The sequence below is a fragment of the Oryzias melastigma genome, linkage group LG17 (assembly GCF_002922805.2).
Source record: "Oryzias melastigma strain HK-1 linkage group LG17, ASM292280v2, whole genome shotgun sequence".
Lineage (NCBI taxonomy): Eukaryota > Metazoa > Chordata > Actinopteri > Beloniformes > Adrianichthyidae > Oryzias > Oryzias melastigma.
Window position 1 is genome coordinate 28,710,984 of NC_050528.1, and position 14,784 is coordinate 28,725,767.

The window sequence follows — 14,784 nt, forward strand, 5'->3', positions numbered from 1 at the left end:
GCAATACGTCTGAAGCTTTTTACTGAAACAACATTTTCATAGAAACAAAGTATTTTTAAGAAAGAAATTTGATTCACAGATGATGAACTACAGATTTGTAATCGTGTCCATTTTTACACCAGGGATTACTACTTTCCAGAAAGAGTTAAAAAAGATGCAGATTTCCTTCATTTAGCGCCAGTTATTTCTGATCAGCATCATGTCAAAGTACAAGAACTACCAGGATACCGTTTCCCACAATGCATTGTTTTGTAGTCTGCAAAGCAGCTTGCAGCCAGCGCAGCAGCATGTTTCCAGCTGCACCCGCCTCTTTCGTCAATGATGATCGACAGGTGACATCAGAGTTAAAACTACCTAACATGCACTGCAATCCAGGCGATCTGCTCAGCGCTGCGTCCCGCTATGATCTCAAACACACCTATTGTTTCCAACCAACCTCCTACTGAAACTCCTTATTGGCTAAACAGCAAGGTAAACCTTGAGGCCAAATTCTCCCTTTATTTCGCACAGATCACAGCGCCGACCAGAATCTAAGCAGGATGCGTTCACTTAACTCCAGACATTAGCAGACCCAAACAGCCACTCGGCCCAACTCAACACGTCACTTTGCTTTTGTCATTTTTATACAATCCTAAGGAAAGCAAAGCAGTTTCAGTAAAAATGTTGAAACTATTTAATCAGTCGATTATATATGGGTCAGTGCTGATGTTCAATGTTTTCTCTGATAAACTGCTTTGTTTTGCTGGCGATGTCCGGAGGTCAGTGAACGCATCATACAGACACGTCCTGCAGACCAAGATTCTCTCAATCTGTCGATGTTATAACAAGATGGGGATCTTGTTATAACGAGAAAACAATAAAAAAAAAAAGTAGGGCAGGCCGTTTTCTGCTTCCGTACCTTTTGACAATCTTAATAGTTAATAGTTTCATTTGTGTCATAAACTATATGCAAAAGAGCTAATATGTCTATTTCTGATTAAGAGTAATAATTGAATTATTTATTAGTGAATGTGAATTTTCCAATAAATTTTATGACCATTCTATGTTTGATATATCTTTGTATGGATACATGTTTCTGTTATATATATTTTTTATTGCTGTTTTATTGCTTGAAACAAACTCTGCAGAGTCACTTCAGTCAAACCATGAACGTAATGCTAAACTTTTATTTGTCCATGTCAGCTCAAAGCTGAAATTCTGAAGACTTCACTGACAAGCCGTGACATTCATCATATCATCAGTCATGGCTTTAGCCGATTCATTTATGAAACTTTTCATTTGACTGTTCGGGCCTCCACTTTTTTAATTCTATAGACTACATTTTGATTGGTTGCTATGGACACACATTTGTGAGAAAAAATGGCTTTTGAGTTTAGGGACAAATTTAACTCTTACACATTTATATATAAACTGTGATAACAATCCTGCAGTGCATTCAGTGGATTGATATGAAATCAAATGTCAAAGGACTCACCAGACTTTATGACGTAACCCTTGATGGTGCATGACAGACTGAAGAGCTGGATCAACCAGCAGTTATTCACGCTCAGAGAGTGAATGTAGCCACAGGCCAGGATCTACGATCAAAACCTTCTCATTAACGCTGAAGCTCCACAGAACAACTCTAAACGTCAGTGAGTGCTCAAGCATCACTCACTGATAAAATGTTCTTCATGGTGATCACAAAGATGTTGTATGCGATCAGGAAGTCCCAGTAGTGGAGGATCTTTTTGATGGGCTTCAAAAGCAGCTCGCCCCCGAACAGCAGGAAGTAGAAGCAGGCCACCAGGTAGCCCATGCAGAAGATGCTGATCCGGGTGGTTCCAGTGATGAAGATGATGGTGAGGACAAACCAGAACAGGTAGCTGAACATGATGACCTTCAGCATGTCCAGGTAAGACCTGAGGATAAAAAGAACAGCCATAAACCAGTTAGTCGTCTGAAAAGGTGTCAGGGGCCTCTTTGTTCTGACAGTTTAAGGACGGTTAGAATTTACACTTCTAGCAACAAGTTATTGTCATTTACATAAATGGTTGTTCTATTTGGCCTGAATTTTAATAGAATACATCAAAGTTCCCTTTGATTTGACTAATTATTGAGAATGTGTTGATGGCTGATTGAATAATGAACTCTTTTTTTTTCCGTAAAATTTACTGTATACAGATTAACCATTATGTGGGAAAAACTAAATAAGTTGTGTCTGTCACCACAAGACAATCACTTCTATATCCTGAAAACCTGTGAAGTGAAACAAACAGTTTCCTACATAAACTGAGTTTCATTTTAACTTATTGCGAGTCGTATGCATTGGATTAGATTAAAGGGGCCAAAACATGATCTTCTTAAACCTTTCAAAGTGAACTATATCCACATATATGATCACATATTACCTTTGGAACACTAAAAAACAAATCATTTATGAAATATTTGTTATTTTTTGTAAGTTTTTTCCTACCCGGAAGTAAACCGAATCGACCTCCCGCTGCATGTGGGTGTCGCCCATTTCATGACGTCCATCCAGTCTTTTTTTCTTCATTTTTCCCACGAAAATAAACAGAATCCAAATTTCTTCAAAGATGGATACACATACCATATATCTGCCTGTAGTAGCCCGGCCATCGCTACACTGGTTTACAACACAAACGCACTGTCTGCACGACTGTGCCCCACCGGGGGGAAGGGGGGTGTTGTTTCTTAAAGGAGCGCCGCGTCTAAAGTATTAAACATTTATCTGAGATTTAATTTATTGAAGACACAACTGGAAGACATACTGTATTCTGCAGCTAAAATGAAAGTTTTTGCTGATCACCACTAGATTAGTGGATAAATTGGGTGTTGACTCTTCCTGAAAGGGGCGGTCCCACTCTGTGACATCATCACGTGAGGACCTGCTCGTTTTCATGGGTATGGGAGGGGCTGCTGTTGAGAGTGCAGGTTTATTTGGAGGATTACTCAGAAATGTGTGAACAGATCAAAATACTGCTTTAGGGTTCTTTATAGTGAGGAATGAACAGTATAATACACTTAAAAACTCATAAAGTTGTTTTTAATGGTATGGCCGCTTTAAGATTTAGCAAACTAAGTTGTGAACATTAACCTTGTTACTAAACTCCACCTCTACAAGTATACATCTAAAATGATTGTTCTCCTTCCTAATCAAACAGAACCAGGTTTAACTCATTGGGAAAAAAATACAATATAAACCCTAAAACTAAATGAACATAAGAAAAAAAATCCTCATAAAAACCAGCTTTGAAAAAGTTCTAATGCATGTTTCTTTGGTGGGCGGCTGCATGTTTGTCACAGGAGGAAGTTAAAGTCAGAGCTGCATTACAGTTGCTGTGTGCACACACTCCCATCAATCAGCCTGAGTGTATCACTTAGTGTCGGGCACCGGTAAGCGTCTGATCGATGAATGGGAAGTGGATCTGTAACCTGACGCTGTCACTCAGCAGGTACACCGCTCTGCCTCTCGTGTGGGTTTAGCATGTTGAACGCATGAGAGCAGATCCCATGTTTGCATGTAAGACGGCATTAATGTGATGTGGAAACAAAGGGTTTGTTTAGTGGACAGTGGACCACGAGCGGCGGCTGCAGGAAGCAGCGGCGATGAAGTGGCCTGCTGTGCTGAAGGGCCTAAACAGCAGAGTCCTCCTTCATCAGTGGGAGAAAATACCTTTTCCATACTTAAAAGCTATTTATTGAGTTAGAGTACAGGGCAAAAGCGTCTGAGTCGCTGAGTGACGGACAGAGTGTTTCTGTGGATTATGGATTTCTCCTCCACCTCGACTCTGTAACTCAATCCTGGGGAGAGCCGATGGAATAAGTGCGGCGCTGCAGCAGCAGCACAAACAGACGCTCTCTGCCTCTACTCAGGCTTGTTGATGGACACAGAGTGCGTTAATAAAAGACCTGTCTACTCTCTGCATCAAAACACTTGAATGTGAAGAGCACATAATGTGTGGATGCTTCTCCCTTCTTTGACTCTTTCTCAGAATCTTGTTTCTCAAGTCATATCTTATTAAAATATCAACGAAATCCAAGACTTTAGAACGATGTATAGTGTTTCACTAAGCTACCGGCTTGTGGTTTGTACAAACGAGACATTTATGTGCAGCCAACTACAACACAAGGGATGTCAGATGATCGAAAATCCGGCCCGATCATGTGGCTGATGACTCGATCCAGTGACGTGCAGTCAGGTGAGGCAGTATGGAGAGAAATAAGTATCACCCCGATTTACCCGTGCTGATTTGTGCATAATTTAGGATTTGTGCGTGCGTTTTCTTAATTTGTGCGTATGTAATTCTTGATTTGTAATTTATATAATACGTTCTCAGCATAAGTGCAAAAATTATGAAATTCAAAAAATTACAAAATGCATAAATTAAAGTTATAACGGCTTGAAACCAATTACACACCCACATCTTTAAAAATTACGCACGAATCCTCTCTTTTACACACAAATCTGTGGTTAGACTGATTTCAAGTCTCACTGATTCATCCGTGAGTGATGCGTTCAAGTACTAATAGAATGCTGGGTCATCAGAGGTTTCTTATCAGCCGCTTTAAATTTAGATTGTAAATAATATTCGGTGAAACTTGACATTTTCCCACTTTCTTAAACAGATATTCCTAATAATTAATATAAAAAAGTCTAAATTAGCATTTTTTAAAACACTTATCCTTTTTAAAAATAAAAATATCTCCCAGAACGGATCTCTTTCTCTTTGCCACCTCGCCCCCACATCACCTCCGACACAGAGCTCTGTCCTGTGGGGGTCACAGTCACGGAGACAGCAGGCGGTGCCTGACCTTCTAAACCCCTGAGATTGAAGGCCCGCAGCCGCCCGCCCAAAGCTGTCTTTTAAAGTAAATGCACAGAGTTCTGGTCAGCAAACGCGGCGATTGGAGGCAGCACTGGCCCACTTCGATCTGCGGTGTTAGAAGGGTCCAGCACCGCCTGCTGTCTCCGTGACTGTGAACATCCCGTCTCTCTTGTTGGCTTTCAGGAGAGATGAATAGACATTTGTAACGACCCATTACCTTTTATTAAGGTAAAGTCTATGAAATTCGTAAAGTTGGTGGATTCCCCCTGTGTCTAATTCAAATGTTTTTTCATATATATTTATGTGTTTTTATGGAATAAGAATTAAAGATTGAAGATGAAAGATTAGGTTTTTTATCGTATGTTTTATTTTGTACATGTGTTGACTTTAACCATAAACGGGCATGCCCCGTGGTTAATATGCTGAATACATTCAAATTCAATGAACTAAAGCTATTCCCAGAGGTCTTTTAATTTTGATTATGTTGTTTTTAGGTTAAATCTAAAAACCTGTGTTGTTTTCTAGGACATAGTTTCTGTAGAGCAGATCATTAGAAACAGAGCAGGGAGCTTGTGATCCGCCCAGCATATTTTCTACATCACAAATAAACTCTTTTTCAAACAGATGTTATCTGTAGTTCACAACAAGTTTAATTGAAAAAGAAAAAAATGTAAATTAAAGTTAATTTTCTTGATAAATGTCCATCATCAGAAAAATGCTACAAGAACATTGTTTAAGACATCAAAATATGATTTTCATTGGAGTGGGTCAAGGAAGGTTAACTTAAGCATTATGTGACACTTCTATATCTGCATAAAAAACAGTTTTTAAAGTTTTAAGAATTATCTTTCTGCTAGCTTTTTGGACTATTTTGGCATTTACTAAGATTTTAAAGGCTATTTTGGAGTTTAGCTAATATTTCAGCTACATGCAAGTTGTTTTGACTAACCTAAGGTGTTTTTTTTTTGTTTTAAGGCTAATTTGGCATTTAGCTAATATTTTAGCTGGCTATCAGCTTCAGTGATTTCAGCTATCAGCTTCAGAGGTCAATTTCATCTAACAGCATTCACAGTAGCATTATCACAGGTAATGCTATCCATCTAGTTCATAATTATGTTAAAAAGTTGCAGTTTTAACGTTTTAAAAATGTTTTAGTGTTCAACAAATGTTTTGGCCCGTGACCTAAGGTGTGTTTTGGATTTTGGTCCCTTGTACGATTGAGTTTGACACTCCTGCTTTAGTGTATTAAATGTAAGATATTTACATTTAATTTATACTTATATTACTTTTTATACATTTATATAAATATGATTTTCAAAATTATAAACTGTATTTTTGATAGTTCTAAAAAGCAGCTGTACCTGCAGAAGCTAACTGTTATTGTTCCCATGAAAAGACTAAAGCCTTCATTCAGGAGAAGATGTGCTTCTTGAAACTTTGTTTCCACCTCAAAGTGAGTCAAAAAGTTAGAATCTAAATGATTCTTAGACTTAGAAGTAAAGTCACTGAAGGAATGAACAGTTAATCGTGAGTGAAAGTGAAAAGAACAAAGTTAATTCTCCCAAAAACTTAACTACTGTTTTATGTCATCCAGACCAGAGACCCTAAAAGAATACTTGAACAATATGCAGCTTTAATATTCTCATTAAAAGCTCAAATATTCATCTGAACAGTTTTAATCGGTTTAGCTGTCGGGGGCAGATGAAGGTCTGGCTTTATGGCGTCTTCTCGTCTCATTAAGCATCATTCGTCGTCCACTTCATTTTTGGAGGTGCAGTCCTCCCTAACTGTAGACCAGCCAAACTATAAAACCACACCGACAGTTCTTAAATGACTGTGGCTTAAAAAGCACTTATAAACGATTAAAAGATGCAACATTTGTATTTCCAGATAAAAGATAGGTACATAACAGGCTCCTGGTGTGGGGAAAACGAAGAGCAGTACCTGCAGTGGATGAAGTCAGGCACGGGGTTGTGGACGCTGAAGGAGGCGGCATCCAGGTCTCTGCAGATCTCCACATTATCACCAGCTATGAGGCGGACCGCCGCCTTGTTCTCATCCTCAAAGACCTGCCTCTGCATGGAGGCGCAGAGCAGCAGCATGAAGTCGTCTGACAGGAGACAGATCAGACCGATGTGCATCTTTATGGATGTCAACAGTTCTGCTTCAGTCGAGCACAAGTACTACATGTATGCACAATAATGCAAAATAGAGTGTAGCTTTGCCTTCACCCACAGACAGCTGTGATAGACTCTTTTCACGGTGACGTCAGGAAAAATGGCGACAGGGATCAAATGTGAATAGTCACTTCCAGTGTTGAGATTTAGAACGCCAAAGCTGACGGCTGAACGCTGTTCAACACAATTTTACATCAATAAATTAAAGGTAACCTTACCAATTTAAACAGAATTATGTCCAATATTTATTTTATAAATGTCCTGCTGAACTGTATTTACATTTCCTGTCCCAAATCTAAATACAAATTTGAATAATCCTTCAATATTTGAGGTTTAATTGAAAACACCAACCTTTCATTTGAGCAGATATTATTCTAACAGGTTCTATTTTGCTTGATGTTACTCACACGTGTTTTAAGTGCGATTCATGTTAACCACATGTAACCGGAGCAGCTAAGATGCTCATCGCTGCATGTTGGTCGCGTGTTTTAACTGGACCCAAGGCTACATCTTCTTGTTGTAATAAGAGGTATTTGTTGTTTTTGGGGTATTTTAAGGGGTAATTATAAAAATAGGAATGTTTTTAACAGGAATATTTTTTAACAGTTTCAGATTATTTTGATCCTTGTTTACCTTTATTACCCTGCAGGAATCAGACAAGATTATGAACAACAGGAGCTACGTCAGAAAATAACAGTTAATAGTTTTTATTTACTGTCAGACACGTTGAAATTGTCTGACTTTAGCTCTGTTTTAATGATTTTGTGAACAACTTTAACTGGACAGAAAAGATCTTCTGCAGATCTACGTCTCATCCCCATCGTGGAAAGCTAGCATTAGCATTAGCGTCAATTAGAAGAAGAAAATCATAATGACCTTCATAATCAAACAAGCAGCATTCAATTAAGTTCTTGTAACCTTCCTCTAACTATGACCCGGTTGTCAGAGAGAAATAATCCACGACTTGTTTAATATCATCCAGAGGAATTTGAAGAAGCAGCTGAGGAGCGTTCTGCAGGAGGATTACTGATATTTGATCTTAGAGGGGAAAATAAATACAATAGGATATTTATAGACTGAATATTGTACACATTTCTGTAACAGTTGGTTATGTTACCATTTATTATTTATGTCAAATTGCTTTAAACAGCGTTCAGCAGTCAGCTTTCTAAACCATAGACAGAATATATAACCGGAAGTCACTCTGAACACTCGCCGTCTTGTGTGACGTCATGTGAAAAGAATTTATTGACTCCTGTAAACTAATGATGAACAGGGAATAGAAAATATGTAAAGACATGTTTCTAGAATTATGAAAATAAGTTTGTGCTTAAGCAGGTTTGTTTTACATAAAATTGCAAAAGGAACAAAAAGTCATTTTTTTTCCCCCTCACAATGATTTCTCATACTTTTCTAACACAGGTAGTAAATTCTTTTAAAAAACACATTTCCTACAATTTCCTGCTACATTAAACAACTTACAGATGAGAAACAGCGGATCAGGCTTCTTGTAGAAATCTGGGATGTAGAGCCACTTGACCACATTGGGGTCTGTACTGAAGCTCCAGGGATAGTCTGAAATGGAGGTATTATAATCAAACATGCATATAAACAACATAAAAACGTCAAGTCTTATTTGTGTAGCGCATTAAAAGACAGGAACCGCACTGAGAGCGGAACAACAGCTTTTATGAGATGTGCTTTTCTGACGCTAGGATGTAAAAATGAAATCGTAAAACAACCGATGGCCTCAGTCTACCTCCAACAGAGACATCTATGCTTTACACAAAGTCATTTTTAGACTGATTGCATTTTAATTCTGCACTATAATTTATGAGCAACTCCCTCTGGAGTCTAGAGCCTCAACACAGACTGAGTACATCCACTTTGATTGATAAAAAGTGGCCTGATTACAACTTTTAAAGGATTCATCTTTAAAGGAAACCAATTACGATTTCTATTGTGGAAAAGTACATTTATTGTATATGGAACCAACATATTTAGATTGGTTGTAATTCATAAATACTCCTATCAAAACTGATTTAAAGAACATTTATTTACAAAGAACAAATAATTAAGAAGGTTCCATTTATATAAACTATTTCTAATAAATGCATGTTTGTATTGGACTCTGAATCCTCTCTGCAAACTTTTCTCAGTTTATGTTAATTCTATTCTACATTGAGCACCTAACCTACACACAGGCCCTTTTAACTGTTTTGGCTAATTTAGGCTTTTTTAAGTTTTATTAGGCTGTTTTAGAGTTAGGATAATATTTACATGCTAGCTGAACTGGCCAATTTAGTTTTTTCCCCCAATCTTTTTAGGCTAATTTGGCATTTAGCTAATATTTTAGCTGGCTATCAGCTGTTTTCAGCTATTAGCTTAAGTGTTTTCCGCTATCAGTTTCAGCATTTTCAGCTATCAGCACTAGCATCTTCAATTGCCAAATTCAGTTTACAGCATTCACACGAGCTTAATCAAAGGTAATGCTATATATCTAGTTCATAATTATGTTAAAAAGTTAGAGTTTTACAGTTTTTATGTTTGCATTGTGTAAAGAAGCTTATGCTGATGATTTCTGAATCTTTGTAAATAATGAGATTTAAATGGGCAGGGCAGGTTTGGCAGCTGCCCCCGCTCGGCTCCGCCCTGCATCTAATACTCATGTTAGATGTTACATGTTTACTCATGTTGAATGATACAGGCAGAAAGGTAGATGGAGATAATCAAGACTCATTGAGAGGAGAAACAGTGATGATGTTGGTGAAAGGATGCTGAATTTGAAGCAACCAGGAAAGAGGTGTAGAGCAGGGGTGTCAAAATCCAAAACACACCTTAGGTCGTGGGCTGCACAGGATAAACTCTCTGGAATCAAATTTTTAAAACTTTAAACTATAACTTTTTTACATAATTTTGAACTAGACATATATCATTACCTGTGATAATACTAGTGTGAATAATGTAAGCTGAATTTGACCACTGAAGATGCTGAAATTGATAGTTAAAAATGCTGAAGCTGATAGCCAGCTAAAATATCAGCTAAATGCCAAATTAGCCTAAAAAGAAAAAAAAAAAAACTTGGATAAGCCAAGACATCTACCATGTCGCTGAAAAAATAGCTACACTTTAAAAGAAACCTAAAACACTGAAAAAAGCCCACATTAGCTAAAACAGCTAGCATGTAGCTGAAATATTAGCTAAACTTCAAAATAGCCTAAAAAATCTCTACAAGAAATAAGCGCAAGATAACATCGGGCCATTAATAACAATAGAATAAACTGATCTGGAGGGCCGGATACAATTATCCAGAGGCCCGAATCCGGCACTTGGGCCTTGACTTTGACACATGAGGTCTACAGAAAGACCAAAAGGAGTTTCATGTAGAGGAGAAATGTTGGTGAGAATAAACAAGTTGCAGAGGAGAGGGTTAGATGGAGGCAGAGGATTCACTTCTGAGAGGAGCAGCCGAAAAAGAAGCTGTCCAGGACCTTGGACACCTCCAACCGACTCAAACACACACCTTTACAGGCAGCAGGTGGGATCCCGATGCAAACAAAGTACTGGAAAGTCAGCATACAAGCCAGGAAGAAGCAGTACTTGGACCAGATCTCGGCAATAGCTTTCCTCCTGCGTCGATACATGACTGCGATCAGAGCAAAGGCGTGAAGCATGGCGTAGAAGTCCATCCGCTGCCCGATCACGTTGACCACCAACAGAAGGCACGTCTGAAGGAAAAGACATGATGCAAAACAATGCTAGGTACACATCACTCAGAACCGAATGATGACATTTTAAAAATACAATAGAACCATGAACCTCAAGTCCAAATTTATAGAAGAAATAGTTGATGAAGTATTTGATGAAGCAGATAATGCCCACGTCCAGGTGCTGGCGAGTGATGTCATGGAAGATGATTTGAGCAGCAGGAGGCGACAGCTTGTTCCTTAGTCTGAAGTAGAGCTGATGGCGGTAGATGGTAACCTCGAAGGCCAACAAAGCCAGCATCAAGAGGTTATTCTGCATAGACAGAGAAAACATTTGAAATATTTTAAACTTTTAAAACATTAATTGGGTTGAACAATTAAAATGTTTAAATTTTACATTTCCTCTTATTGAACAAGAGAAAGTCCCAAGATGTTGAAAAAAGACTTAGTGGGAAGGATAATAGAAAATTAGGAATCCAGATATCAATAGTCAACGTGTTTCTCTCAATCAGGAATTGGATCATTTTTTTTCTTCCCAAGAAACTTGAAATTTACAAAAAATCGTTAAAGAGTTAAAGAGTTCCACAAGGCTCAATTTTGGGTACAGGGTAAATGTGTGAGAAAATAATAAAGGTCTCAATGAATCTTCATGATTCTACAAGTTAAAATGAATCACAATAATATATCATAATAGCTTATCTTGGTAAAACCTCTAATGCTTCAAATTGAAAACAAAGAAACGTATGAGATCATGACTTTTGTTCCATTTTAATACAAATACAAAACAAATTTAGATTTCACCAAATGGTTATAACATAAAACTCATGAAAGCAACTGCAATGACTTATTTGGCAAGTGGAACCACTGCTTTTTCATCAGTGATATTAATCTCATTTTTGATATAGAAAAAGATCCAGACAGACAAAACGAGATATATAGCATTAACCTGCGATAATGCGAGTGTGAATGCTGTAGGCCCAATGTGGCTGCTGAAGACGCTGGTGCTGATAGCTGAAAATGCTGAAACTGATAACTAAAAAGCTCAAGCTGATAGCCGAAAACACTGAAGCTGAAAGCTTGCCAAAATATTAGCTAAATGCCAAAACTGGAAAAAAGTCTAATTTAGCCAAAACAGCTAACATAATACTAAAATATTAGCTAAACTCAAAATCTGCCTAAAGTGAAAAAAGTCTAATTTAGCCAAAACAGCTAACATAATACTAAAATATTAGCTAAACTCAAAATCTGCCTAAAGTGAAAAAAGTCACATTTTGCCAAGACAGCTAGCATAATGCTAAAAATATTAGCTAAACTCAAAATTACCCAAAAGAACTTTAAAAGTCTAATTTTGACAAAACACCTAGCATTTTGCTAAAATAGTAGCTAAACTCCAAACTACCATAAAGAACTTGAAAAAGTCTAATTTTGACAAAACAGCAGGCATAGTGGTAAAATGGTAGCCAAGCACCAAATTAGTCTAAAAAACTGGTAAAATGTCTAGATTCACCAAAAACAGCTAGCATGTTGCTATATTAAATTTTAAATTCCAAATGACCCTTAAAAACCCAGTAGTTGAACATTTTATATTTTGGTGATCTGAAAGAGTGCAGAAGTTCACGTTTCAAAGTACACAAAGTTTTTGAAGGATTTGAGAATTTCTCATTCATTTCCTAAGGGGCAAATTTTGCTCAATTTTCAAAAAAACTATTACGTTTATCTATACCAAAAACACAAGCAGTAATGTCCTGAACGAGCTGAACTTTCTTCATACCAAGATTGCTGAAATCGTTGAAAGTGTGACTGAGTTTTTACTTGCTGAAAAACGTACTGAAAGGAGCCGGAGACCCAATTTAGCATTCTCACAATAAAGCGTGAAATGGTAAACTGAAATAAAATGACAAACTTTTTACTGTCTTCTTACCCTGAGGTAGCCGAGCAGGTCATCAGTTTTCTTTAGGCCCCACCAGTTGCCTGGATCCACTGGTGCTTTATATAGAAGAGAGTCATTCACCTGACTCAATCTATCACCAGTGTAATTTCTTGATTGTGCTTTCTGTAATCGATAAAGTTATGCAGAAAAAAACATACTCAAAAAACATTTAAAAGAGACACTTCAGAACGTCCTAGAAGACAGTTGGATTTTTTAAGACGGGTAATAAATGTCTTTACATAGGAGCAGATTGATGGAGAAGGGTCTACAGTCTTCAGCTGGTAAAGCATTTTGCACACGATGATGACACATGTCCAGACAGTGCAAACGCTGGAGGCTAGAGGTCGGTACTGGCTGTAAGGCAGCGCGAAGGCCCAGGACACCAGAAACACGTAGTTGAGCAAAGACACCTGAAGAGAGACGCCACAGATGATGAGGACAAGAACCTGCTGAGCCTGTCACGCTCTCCTAAATTAAACTAACATCCATTTATTTAAAAGACAGAGTTTGAAAATAACACAAGAACAGTCTCATCAGTCACAGGTAAAAGACATGAAGGCGTAAATGCCAGACGTAAGCAATTTGTTTGACAAGATAAATCCATGAAGCTGCCGACATTACATTATCATAATATAAACACAGACGAGTTGAACACCCATCCCAGTGCTGATGTGTTTACAGAACAACTGCTCACACATACATCACCAGCCAGAAGTTCAGACATATGAAGTTCAGAGTACTGGTGCGACCAGAGGTAGAGCAGTCATGTGATCAGACGATGACACTCTGCCGCAATCAGTGTATAGGTCTGTGGTAGTACTGCCACAACCAAGTATTTTAATAGTCGACTAATCACAGATTATTTTTTCTGATTATTTGACTAATCGTGTCTAGATGTAAAGAACAAATCTGAACATCATTAATTTTAAACTAACTAAAAACTAGATTTATAGCAATACCTGCGATAATGCTAGTGTGAATGCTGTAAGCAGAATTTGGGCACTGAAGATGCTAGTGCTGATAGCTGAAGATGCTGAAGCTGATAGCTAAAATCGCTTGAAGCTGATAACCAGCTAAAATATTAGTTAAATGCCAAATTAGCCTAAAAAGCTGAAAAAAGCCCATGTTAGCCAAAATAGCTAGCATGCAGCTGAAACATTAGCAAAACCCCAAAATAGCCTTAGAAACTGAAAAAAAAATCTTAAATTAGCCAAAATAGCTAACATACAGCTGTAATATTAGCTAAACTCTAAAATACCCTAAAAAAATCCTAAATTAGCAAAAATAGCTATCATGCAGCAGAAATGTTAGCTAAATTCCAAAATAGCCTAAAAGACCATTAAAATCCCAATTTAGCCAAAACAGCTAACATCCATCTTAAATAAAAGCTAAACTGCAAATTATCCTTAAAAAATGAAAAAATCCAAAATTAGCCAAAGTAGCTAGCATCATAGACTGTATATAGCTGGACTGAGCAAGCCCCCCTCCTTCCGTGTTCCATATAGGAAGTACCACTGGGTTACAAAAAGACCAAAGTCCCATTGACTTACATTGGGAAACAGACAGTTATTTCTCAGTCATTTTATATGTCAGAATAATCATTCTTCCTCTGCTGCTTTCTGATTAACTTCTTTTTTCTAATCATAATTTTTTTTAAAGATTTTTTTCCATTATCACAAGTTATTAGAGTTATAAATTGACCAATCAGATGGCTCAATAAGCGTTTGTGGGTCTGACGTCGAACGTCTGGGGGGTTTGATTGACAGATGACTGGTAGCCAATGGGAGCCGAGGGGGACACGCGCAGTTCAGGCACGGAAATGCGCGTGCACTTTCACCCAAATGCTCCTTTTATCTTGACAAAAAGGAATAAATGTAAGTAAATCCCAAAGGACCGCTGACAGAATCAAATGTTGGAATTGTTCTCCCTCAAAGGCTTCAACAATNNNGAGGTAGAGCAGTCATGTGACCAGACGATGACACTCTGCCGCAATCAGTGTATAGGTCTGTGGTAGTACTGCCACAACCAAGTATTTAGTCGACTAATCACAGATTATTTTTTCTAATTAGTCGACTAATCGTGTCTAGATGTAAAGAACAAGATTTTACGTCGGATGCCCTTCCTGACACAACCCTCTGTAT

The 14,784-nt window shown here is 37.8% G+C and overlaps 1 protein-coding gene across 1 annotated transcript in view; it reads right to left on the bottom strand.

Annotated features, from left to right (window-relative positions):
* Positions 1-1,474: 1,474 nt before the first annotated feature.
* The window catches only part of LOC112151977 (piezo-type mechanosensitive ion channel component 2), a gene marked incomplete at its 3' end in the record, with an annotated part of 96,189 nt that continues 82,879 nt past the window's right edge, over positions 1,475-14,784 (bottom strand). Inside the window, 8 exon segments of the mRNA XM_024281161.2 lie at positions 1,475-1,577; positions 1,658-1,901; positions 6,774-6,939; positions 8,489-8,581; positions 10,530-10,734; positions 10,826-11,026; positions 12,635-12,766; positions 12,883-13,053. Of these exon segments, the coding sequence (XP_024136929.1) occupies positions 1,475-1,577; positions 1,658-1,901; positions 6,774-6,939; positions 8,489-8,581; positions 10,530-10,734; positions 10,826-11,026; positions 12,635-12,766; positions 12,883-13,053 (1,315 nt within the window).